This window comes from Bison bison, unplaced genomic scaffold, assembly GCF_000754665.1.
Source record: "Bison bison bison isolate TAMUID 2011002044 unplaced genomic scaffold, Bison_UMD1.0 scf7180017864148, whole genome shotgun sequence".
Classification (NCBI taxonomy): domain Eukaryota; kingdom Metazoa; phylum Chordata; class Mammalia; order Artiodactyla; family Bovidae; genus Bison; species Bison bison.
In genome coordinates, this window is record NW_011494720.1 from 8,436,018 (window position 1) to 8,447,126 (window position 11,109).

At 45.4% G+C, this 11,109-nt stretch overlaps 1 protein-coding gene across 1 annotated transcript in view; it reads left to right on the forward strand.

Moving 5' to 3' along the window:
- The window catches only part of FNDC1 (fibronectin type III domain containing 1), a 133,249-nt gene that overhangs the window by 115,720 nt on the left and 6,420 nt on the right, over positions 1 to 11,109 (forward strand). The window contains exons 25-28 of the mRNA XM_010840914.1: positions 1,653 to 1,761; positions 7,958 to 8,037; positions 9,549 to 9,578; positions 10,571 to 10,732. Of these exons, the coding sequence (XP_010839216.1) occupies positions 1,653 to 1,761; positions 7,958 to 8,037; positions 9,549 to 9,578; positions 10,571 to 10,732 (381 nt within the window). The remainder of the gene's footprint in view (positions 1 to 1,652; positions 1,762 to 7,957; positions 8,038 to 9,548; positions 9,579 to 10,570; positions 10,733 to 11,109) is intronic.

Genomic DNA, 11,109 nt, shown 5'->3' on the forward strand with positions numbered 1-11,109 from the left:
ACCTGAAGTCTTTGGAGTCATCTTCCCATCTCCTTCTCTATTTCCCCTCTGTATTCAGTTTATCACTCAATCCCATCGCCTTTACCTTTCAGATTTTTCCTGCACGCATCCACTGTTCCCCATTAAGCACCCCAGTACCTAAGCTGTTGTGACCACTCACCTGGATATTGTCACAACTGTCCTGCTAGACCACCCCCTCCATGTACCACGCCTGTCTGGTCCTCCACTCAGCACCAGAGATACACGGAAGACAGTCTTGTTGTGTTGCCCCATGAATGTCTTCCTTTTCTCCTGGAATGAAAAGCAAAAGCCTTTGTGACCAAAGAGCCTTGCATTTTTTTTTTCGTCTGATGCTTCTTTAGCTTCGTTTCATGTCGCGCTTCCCCTCACCCTGCCACTCTGAGGCCCTCCTGGCTCCTGGTTCCTCCCTTGCCTGTGTCTTTGCCCAGGTATTCCCTCTACCTGGAGTTCTCCCCACTTCCCATCGTGCATCGTGACTGCTTCCCATCCTTTAGTTATCAGCCCGATTTCATGGTCCTGGGAAAGCGCTCTGCGTCCAGCTCTCCCCACCCGCCAGTGCCCCCAGCACTTAGTTCTCGTCAGGCTGTATAAACAAGCTGTATAATCATACTTGTCTGTCTGCCTTGCTGCTCCTGAAGTTTCCAGTAAAATGAATGATCATTTAATCTCTAGCATTTAGTATACAGTAGCCCTGACTTGCAGGAGGCACACAATAAATATTGGTTGAATGAATATACAGTAAGCACGCAATAAATATTTGTTGAATTAACAAGTATGAAACTTGGACCAGATATTTGACCTCTAAGACTCAGTTTCCTCCTGTGTCAGAATGGAGACAGACAGAGAAACCTAAGGTCAGGAGAATTAATCAAAGTAAAACCCGATCCAAAGTATTTGGCATAACGTTCGGCGCAGAGGAAGCACTCGGCAAATATTTCCTTCCCACGTAAGAGAGCAGCGTAAAGGATGTGTGATGCTGTGACAGGACGGTCACTCAGCCCCCCGGGGTGGCCTGGCAAGCTGGGCAGGTATCAGGGCAGAGTCCACCTGCTGAGCTCCATTAACAGCGGATAAGGCAGAGCTGCCTGGCTGTTGTCACTGGACGTCACGGTCGAGGGCAGGCAGAGATATGCAACAACTAGAAACCACAGGAGAGTCTATGACACGAAGTGGAGAGACCTATCAAGTTTGGGATCTTTCAGCCACAAGACACGGCACTCACCATCACAGACGCTTCATTTCACATGAAGGATAGTTGCATATACTCTACCAGGAACTTCTTAGATACTTGTGTGGAGGTCACTGCTCTTTCCTTGTGCTGTGCCTTCATGGTTAGATGTGATTAGTTTCGAGGAAATGAGGAAGCCCGGGACTGTGGGAGATCAGGAGAAGGAAGAAAAGTAGGGAACCAGCTAGTCGTCAGGAAGTGTCTCTGCCGTTACCTGCATCTGGTATCGCCAGTGGGTACCAGCGTTCTACCCCGTCCTGACCCAGCACATTGCTTGCTCCCCTTCTAGACTTCTCCCACAGAGCTGCCCCCACCCCACGGCTCCTCCCACCCTCCCCGAGTTACGCCTCTTGGGTGATGCTTCCTTGACGCTCACGGGGTTCCGCCTCCTCTCCTCCTGTAGGTTACTTGGTTTACAGCGCGTCATATGAAGACTTCATCAGGAACAAGTGGTCCACCCAGGCTTCATCAGTAACTCACCTGCCCATTGAGAACCTGAAGCCCAACACGAGGTATGATGCGTCCATCATTTATAAACAGAAAATGAGACCCGTGTGCACGGTCACGGGTATCCTTGGGTTGAAAACAAAAGGCCTAACTAAAAGCGTTCCTATGGTTTCCTTTGAATTCTCTAGTTGTTTCTCATAGACTGTGAGTGCTTACCATGTGTCATGTACTTTTCTTCGGAGAAAGGGCTATGTGCTTTGTGATTGTTACGTTATTGTGTTTATATTTTGTTCCCTGTATTCCAGAGACTGAAACTACCTACCATTGGGAAAGGAAGGATTGCTCTGTGTGTTGAAAGGGAATCCATCTGTTTGCAGTCACCAACATGGTGACTTTATGCAGCACAAGCTTCATATATGACATTAGTGGAGCAGCAATTGAGAAGCATTTTTTATTGAAGTCTAGTTGATTTACAATGGTTGTTCATTTCTGCTGTACCCAAAAGTGATTCAGTTATGTATATACATACACACACATATACATACATAGACACGTTCTTTTTTATATTCTTTTCCATTGTGCTTTATCATAGGATATTTAATATAGTTCTTTTGCTCTCCAGCAGGACTTTCTTGTTTATTCACTCTGTATAATAATTTGCGCCTGCTAACTCCAGCCTCCCGCCCCATGCCGCCCCCACCCTTGCCAACCACACGTCTGTCTCTCTGTCTGCAAGTCTGTTTTTATTTTGTAGGTAGGTACATTTGCGTCATATTTTCATTTCCGCATATAAGTGGTATCGTATGGTGTTTATCTTTCTCTTTCTGACTAGATCCACGTCGTGTGATAATTTTTAGTGCCATCCATGTTGCTCCAGACGGCATTGTTTCATTCTTTTTTATGGCTGGGTACTGTTCCCAGTGTTCCATCGTATATGTGCACCATATCCTCTTTGCCTGTTCCTCTGTTGACGGATGTTTAGGCTGTTTCCATGTCTTTGCTACTGTCAATAGGGCTCCTATGAACATAAAGCTACATTACAGGCCCAGGCGTGGGATTGTGAGATCTCATTGTAATTCTATTTTTAGTTTTTTGAGAAACCTCCGTGTTGTTTTCCATAGTGGCTGCACCAACTTATCTATTTCTACCAGCAGTGTAGGAGGGTTCCCTTTTCTCCACACCCTTTCCAGCATTTGTTATTTGTAGACTTTTTGGTGACAGCCATTCTGACTGGTGTGAGGAGTACCTCGCGGTAGTTTTGATTTGCATTTCTCTAATAGCTAGTCATGGGACCAGATGCCATGATCTTCGTTTTCTGAATGTTGAGCTTTAAGCCAACTTTTTCACTCCCCTCTTTCACTTTCATCAAGAGGCTTTTTAGTTCCTCTTTACTTTTTTGCCATAAGGGTGGTGTCATCTGCATATCTGAGGTTATTGATATTTCTCCCGGCAATCTTGATTCCAGCTTGTGCTTCTTCCAGCCCAGCGTTTCTCATGATGTACTCTGCATAGAAGTTAAATAAGCAGGGTGACAAGATACAGCCTTGACGTACTCCTTTTCCTATTTGGAACCAGTCTGTTGTTCCATGTCCAGTTCTAACTGTTGCTTCCTGACCTGCATATAGGTTTCTCAAGAGGCAGGTCAGATGGTCTGGTATTCCCATCTCTTTAAGAATAGACTCTGGGAATTGGTGATGGACAGGGAGGCCTGGCGTGCTGCAATTCATGGGGTTGCAAAGAGTCAGACATGACTGAGCGACTGAACTGAACTGAACTGAATAGCTAGTGACGTTGACCATCTTTTCATGTACCTGTTGGCCTTGTGTACTTCTTCTGTGGATAAATGTCTAATTAGGTTCTTTGGCCATCTTTCAATTGGATTGTTTGTTTTGTTGTTGTTGTTGAGTTGCATGAACTGGCTAAACATTTTAACATCTGGTACTCGACCTCTGTGATGTACAAGTTCGGATCATTCAAGAAAAATATATTTTACATGCTAATGTCAGTTATATGATGCATGGCTTCCTACATGGAGAAGTGGGTCGCCAGCCAGAGGGCCATCTGGGAGTGAGTCTTTAGCCCTCAGTGTGAAATGTGCAGAACTTGTCTCAAGGGTACAAACACTGTGTGTGTGCGTTTCCTATTTTATATTCTCTGGTCTTGCTGGTAACACCCACCATCCTTGGTGGGTGAATGTGGGCGGAACACCAAGGACGCGATGGTCATGCAGTGGTGTGCTTGTAAACTGGCTGTCTGGGAAAAAAAAAGTAACAGCTGCTTTATGGTATTTGCCAATTTCAAGCTAGTCTGGGCCTGCAGAAATGCTGATATTTAACGATCGGCTCTCTGAGGCCTGTAGTATGGCTCCAGCACACCGTGTCATGTCCAGCCACCGTATTTCCACAGCAAAGTGTTCTGAATGATGTGACTTGGGCCCGAGGTCTCCCATTTTTTTATGCAGTCAGAGGAACAGAGAGGAGATTGGAACAAAATGCTTTCCTTAAACAGAAATGTTGAACCTTAAACAGAACTGTCGAAAGGGACAGAAACTGGACAATAGCCTTGGGCACCGAGAGACTTCTGAACTAGCGGAGAACTTTGCCCAGGGCTTGTTAATGCCCTGGGCTCACTTGAACTGAGCTTTCATAAACTATTACAAATTTTAGGATTCAGCAAATAAAAATATCAGGAAATTGAGAAAGCTCTTTTCTTAGCTCTTCCTTGATAGTAATGAAAAGTTGATTCATTAAACCAAGAACAAAACTAAAGAAAACAAAGCCAACATCCCTCTTATTTTGTTTTTAATTGTGTTCAGAGTGCCTATTTTTACAGCACAGTCTCAGGAGCAGCTGAAGGAGGCCTTAGCAATGTTTGGCCTCCTGGCTGCTTGTAAATTCTGGACTCCTGCTGCCCCTGCCCCCACAGCCCAGTTTTCTTGTGACAGCTTTTGGTACCAAACTGATGTTGAGTTTTGAATGCTGTCAGGGGATGGTTAAGTGGGATGGTTTATTCATTCTTCCTATAGGTACGAATGAGTGTCCACGGTTCACTCAGTGAGAACTTACTGTGTGCTCAGGGCCAGGTTCCGGGCTCCAAAGAGGGAAGAGTGGAGGGGTGGGAGAGGGGCCTACAATACACCATGGCCCCTCATGGTGCTCACAGTCTGACAGAGACTGATGGTTTATAAACACGTAGATATGGACTTTCCCTGACCAGTATCCTGAGAGACAAGCACCCTGTGCTGTGAGTGTGTAATAGGGGGCTTTTTTCCCGAGCTCGAGGATAAGGGGCGGTCAGGTCAGGCAGATGCACAGCATTTGACCTGGAGAAGGTAAGTGAGCTGTCAAGTTGCTTGAGGCAGGAAGGGTGTTGGGAAGCTGGTGTTTTTGAGGAAGAGCAGGAGGCCGATGCGGTCGGGGGGACGGAGGAGAGAGGGGGCTGGCGGCTGGACCAGCCGGTCACAGATGGGCCCCAGTGTCCGCTGAGGCTTGTGTCCTGTGTCCACCCATGCTGGGGGCCCTGGGAGACGGACTGGGAGCAGCAGCGGCCACTGGGGCTTCTCCCCAAGTGTGGCCTTCCCTTCTGTCGTTCTTTGGAGGGAGAGTGCTCCCTGGTTTCCTCCTATGAGGATTTCCTTCAGACCCCTCTGTGCCTGCATGCGTGCTAAGTCACTTCAGTCATGTCCAACTCTTTGTGACTGTAGCCCTCCAGGCAACTCTGCCCACGGGATTCTCCAGGCAAGATTACTGGAGTGGGTTGCCATGCCCTCCTCCAGGGGATCTTCCCAACCCAGGGATCAAACCCACGTCTCTTGTGTCTCCTGCATTGGCAGGCGGTTTCTTTACCCCTAGCGCCCCCTGGGAAGCCTAAAGAATACAGATCTGTCACCATGGAACCTATTCAAAAGAAGGTACCAGAAGCTTGTATAAGAAGGCAAGGCATGGGATGCTTTTGTTACTTAGGTGACATAGAGACACTTCAGGGTATGAAATATTTATTTTAGCCTGTAGAAAAAAATGTAATGTGCTTTTTGAAAAATTTGCTTTTTTATAATACCATATTGTTTTTCAGCTTGGCATATGTAAACTTACTTTGACACAGTAGGTGGAGTTCAAAGGGAAATAACGCAACTGTAGAATTGGGCCACGTGGGCTTTGTGGAGGAATGGAGTCATTGTGCAGCAGGAGGGTCGACTGGAGAATACTTAGGTTTCAGTGTAAAACAGAATGGATACAACTAGGAAACTGGAGTAGGCTCTCCCAGCCAATGGGTCACCCCTCTACCATCGCCTCTACTGCACAGGGCGCTTCCCTCTGCCAAGCTGGGGAAGTGGTACCAGCTTGCCTCCAGGGATGGCCTGAGAAAGATGCAGCAAAATAAATGTCCCCGGTAACCTCTGAATATCAGTATCACACCCTAGGTCTTGATTTCCTATTTTTTTTTTTTAGGGAAAAGGCGTCTGTAAAGTTTGACTGTTATCGTTGACATATGCCAAGCCCACTGTTTGAACTGCCAGCGGAGTTTGCCTTAAGTAACTCCACGCCCGCTGAGTTAGAAGTATGCACAGTTGAGAACAACACACAGTGCTGAGTGAATTGAGCTTTGGGACTCATATGTTCTTAATTGTGCATATCTTTTTTTTTTAATGAAATTTTAAAAAGGATTCTGTCTGAAATGAGATGTGAATATACTTTCTTGAAAAGCTTAAGAGAAGACTTGGTTTTACCAAATGGACTTTTTCTTTGCTCTCTCTTAATCAAACCCAAAGTCAAATACCTCTGTGTAACTGTGAGGCCAGAGGCTCCCCTGGGGACCTCAGCTCAGATGCTCGGTAGGCTTGGTGCCAGGGCAGAGGTGCAACAGACATGCACCTTTGCTCTCTGGGTGTAAATAGTTCTCCTTTTAAAACTTTAGTGCATCTTAGTCCGTGTGATCTGTGTGTCTGACTTAAACATAGGATTTTGTAACACTGAAGTGTAGCTCCTGGTGCCCAGAAGCCAAGGCCCCTTCTGGACTCTCTGAGGTGGTGGACACACTCCCCTGCCCAATTTTTTTTTTAACCCTCTTTCTTTACCTGGAAGCAGTTAGGGACTGTATGTATTAGTTGTTCAGTTCTGTCTGACTCTTTGTGACCCCATGGATGGTAGCCTGCCAGGCTCCTCTGTCCATGGAATTCTCCAGGCAAGAACACTGGAGTGGGTTGTCATTTTCTTCTCCAGGGGATCTTCCTGACTCAGGGATCAAACCCAGGTGTCCCACATTGCAGGCAGATTCTTTTATCATCTGAGCCACCAGGGAAGCCCCAGTTAAGGACTAAGAGGACACAGATAATACCTAGAATTCCAGGGGGCTGGACAACATAGAGATTACCGTAGGTAGAATAGGTCTCAACTGTGTTGGCTTCCAGTATTTTCTCAACACTGCTTTTGGTCCTGTAGCTCACGAGAGTCCAAAGTAAGACGCTCTTGGACTCCGGACTGAACTGGCTTATCTCCTTCTAGATGAACAGGCTGATTCGGGCCATGTGCTTTCTAGCACATTCTCTGTTCCAAGACAAAGATTAATCCCCAGCAGAGCCTCTGCAGGCTGTTTCCACTTCCCCTTCCTGGACTTGCTTCTCTTTCCTTGAGGCACAGAAGCTGGAGACTCAGTGATTTTAAGGCTCCAGGGCCAAGCGTAGCACTTGTCCTGTGCCCAGAACATTGCTGTCACGTTAGTTCCCCCAAGGAGGCCAGCTTCTGGACTGGCTCAGCCTCCCCCTGCCAACAGCAGGTTGCATCATCATCAGTCCCTCAGACATTTATACAGCACGTCCAGGGGTGAGACTTAGGCTAGAACTGGAAATCTGCTCAGTAAGCATTTCTCCCTGCTCTAGCTTCTCCGTCTTGCTGGTGGAACTCAAGATGAGACAGGAGGGGGCCATACCGTCCAATGGCAGGCCTGCAGGGCGTGGCCTGCATGGGGCGGGTGAACCCTGGATGCTCTAAATAACACACACAGTCCAAGTGACCTGTTTGCCTAGTCTGCCCCTCCGTTCCTAGTGGGAGCATGTCTATGCTGTTCATTATATTGTTCTGAAAAGTTATTCGAAAATGAGAAAGTTTAGAAATAGCATGAAGAAATAGCGGTGGTGTATGCATTTGTGAAAAGATAAGACTCGAACCCTGCCACAGAGTAAGTGCTCAGTAGTTTGGTTGTTTGTCTCATTATACAAAAATCAAACAAGGTTCTCTTTCAAACTATGTTTTCTTCGAATTTCAGGTATTATTTTAGAGTTCAAGCCAAAAATCCTCACGGCTATGGACCTGTCAGTTCTTCAGTTTCATTTGTTACAGAATCAGGTATGGATGACTTCATGTTCTTTTTTTCTGTTTTCCTTAAAAACAAGTAATCTGAAATCAGGTCTACAATAGAATAAAAATGGAAAAGTAAAACTTCTGTTTAGTGAGTTCATATTGGATATCACTTTATAAGATAAACATGATTTTCTTTCTGCTAAGTTAAATCTTGGATAATAAAAGTAGTCTTCATTGGAACTGCTTGAAAAGTGAAAAGAGCAAATTCCAATGAAAAGGGAAGAAAATCTAGTTCTTAGCCATGTGGGAAAGATAACTTTGAATCCGTCTAGTTGCAGAGGTAATTTCTTTATTGTTATTGCAAGCAGCCGAAGTGCACACATGTGTGATCTGAGGGGCAGTTGCTTCTTTCAATCAGTCAGATCTCTAGGATGCTTGCTTTCCTAGGAGACAAAGATATCTCTACTTAATATGGAGGGTTTAATTAAAATGCTATCCATCCTGCAAGCAGCGTCACACAGAAGATGTCCCTACTTTGGGTTGCTGGTGTGCAGAGCTCTCAGACCCTTTGGTGAAGTGTTCCATGGTCATGGTCTGAGGCAGTGTACACAGTGTCCCATGGTGGGTGGTCATGGTGTGAGGCAGTATTCACAGGGTTCCGTGGTCATGGTCTGAGGCAGTACTCATAGTGTTGGGTGGTCATAACCTGAGGCAGTACACACAGGGTTCCATGGTCATGGTCTGAGGCAGTACACACGGTGTCGGGTGGTCATGGTCTGAGGCAGTACACACAGGGTCCCGTGGTCATGGTCTGAGAATACACACCACTGGTTCATGGTGGCAGTTCCTGGGTTGGCAGCCTCTCTGTACAGGAAGCCAGGTGGGAGAGTTGGTGACCATGGTCCCAAGACAAACATGTACAGGAGCCCAGCAGGGTCAGCTCCACACTAACGTGGTTCTCGCTTCCATTTGGTTAGATCATTCCCTACATGTAGCTTGACCCCAGAACATTTGCCTTTGGAAGATATTTTTAAATGCAGTGATTTAAATCTACTGAATCAAAATATATGGAAAAAGTCTTTTTTGAGAATATGCTTTATACTGGAAATGTTGGCAAAGGACTTCAAAATTGGTGTTTTCACGTGTTTCATCTAAGAAGTGTGTTTCTCATTCGTAATTAGAAAGAGTACAAGAAAACCTTTATCAGTGGTTAATTTGCTACAATAATGTGTCTATGGCTGAATTTCCTAAAAATAACATGGTCTTTTGGCAACTATCAGAATTAACATGATCAACGTCTATAGAAAAAAACCCAAATAATTCAAATCTAAATAGTTATCAAGAAACTGAGGGCTGAAATTGGAGAGTAGAAAGATATAAATGTAACTTCTGAGACTGTGATATAGTACTTTTAAAGTTTTGGCATATGCCAAATGAATATTGCACTTTCTTTATCTACTGCAGCTTGGTTAGCCCTTTCAGTTACAAAAAAATTCCATAGCTATGTGGCTCCATGACATAATAGTGAATTCAGCTGTTTCTTTTTCATTCTACAGATAATCCTCTTCTTGTCGTGAGGCCACCAGGTAAGTTTCTCTTCTGGATAATCTTGACATTCTAGTAATAAAGTTGGATATTGAACATGAGATTGTTATGGTTACTCACAAGTAGAGATGCCAAACCATTTTTGTATTGTCATAATTTTCCAACAACTTCTGTGGTTTCTTTGCACCTGCTCTCCTAATCTAGGGAAAAGAATGGTCCGGAAATTGTTAGATAGGGTCCTAGTAGACAATAGCTGGGCTTCCCTGATAGCTCAGCTGGTAAAGAATCCACCTGCAGTGCAGGAGACCCCTGTTTGATTCCTGGGTTGGGAAGGCCCCCTGGAGGAGGGCATAGCAACCACTCCAGTATTCTTGCTTGGAGAATCCCCATGGACAGAGGAGCCTGGCAGGCTATAGTCCATGAAGTTGCAAAGAGTCAAACACGACTGAGCGACTAAGTACTCCACAGCCCAGACAATAGCTATAAAAACCATTGTGGGCGGCCAATAACCTATGAAGCGGTAACTATTTTCCTAACCTCCTTGAATATTTCAAATTGCTGAAAAGATAGCAAAATGGATTAAGAGTACAAAAAAAGTTTACTTTGTTTTTCAAATAAACAGAGAAAAACCTATTGCCTAAGTTCAGGACAGGTCTTAGGAGTGACAGGAACAGTAGGCATCTGTGCTGAGGGGTTTTGAGGGTGGGGAGGTAGGATGGTATGACCCCCCAAGGTCAAACTTGTCATTATAGCTTATGTTCCTTGAGGCCCAAAGGCTTTTTCTTACTCTGAGAATCCTTTATGGAAATGCAAATAGTTCAGATATCTTCAGGTGTGAGGAACTCCCGAGCTGTACTTCAGTACAAAGAAAGAAGAGAAGAGAGAGCGCACCCATCGGGAGATGGGAAAGCTGCTCAGAAAAGCCCTGCAAGGAGGGCAAGGCCCAGTGAATAAGCCGACATGCCTGGTACTTTGTACGAGAGCAACCACTGTGAAGTGCTGTGACTTGGAAGCTGTGCTTTGTGTTGTCCAGGCGGCGAGCCCATCTGGATCCCGTTTGCTTTCAAACATGACCCTAGCTACACGGACTGCCATGGCCGACAGTATGTGAAGCGGACTTGGTACAGGAAGTTTGTGGGAGTCGTCCTCTGCAACTCGCTGCGGTATAAGATCTACCTCAGTGACAACCTGAAAGGTGGGTCTTTGGGGGTGGCGTGCTGAGGGAGGGTATGAAAAGTTTCCAGTTGATCAGATACCAGCTTGACATAGCGGGTGCACCAGAATGCAGTTGAGGTGTGGACCGGTCATGTCTCAGTCTGGCTCAAATGCCAACCAGTTTTGCAGGCTCTATGCTAGAGTGACTTGTTTTCACATGGGTACTCAAGAATATATGTATATATTTTAAATCAACTACTTTTTAGGAATGAAGTCCAGAATTCTATTAGAAAATCAAAGGCCATTTTTTTTTGTTGTTGATTCTATAACAGTAGGCATGCGTGTGAGCTGGAATTATTGAGGACAAGTCCACACTACGGTCGTTGCCACTGGCACGACTTTACAGAAAAAAAATGT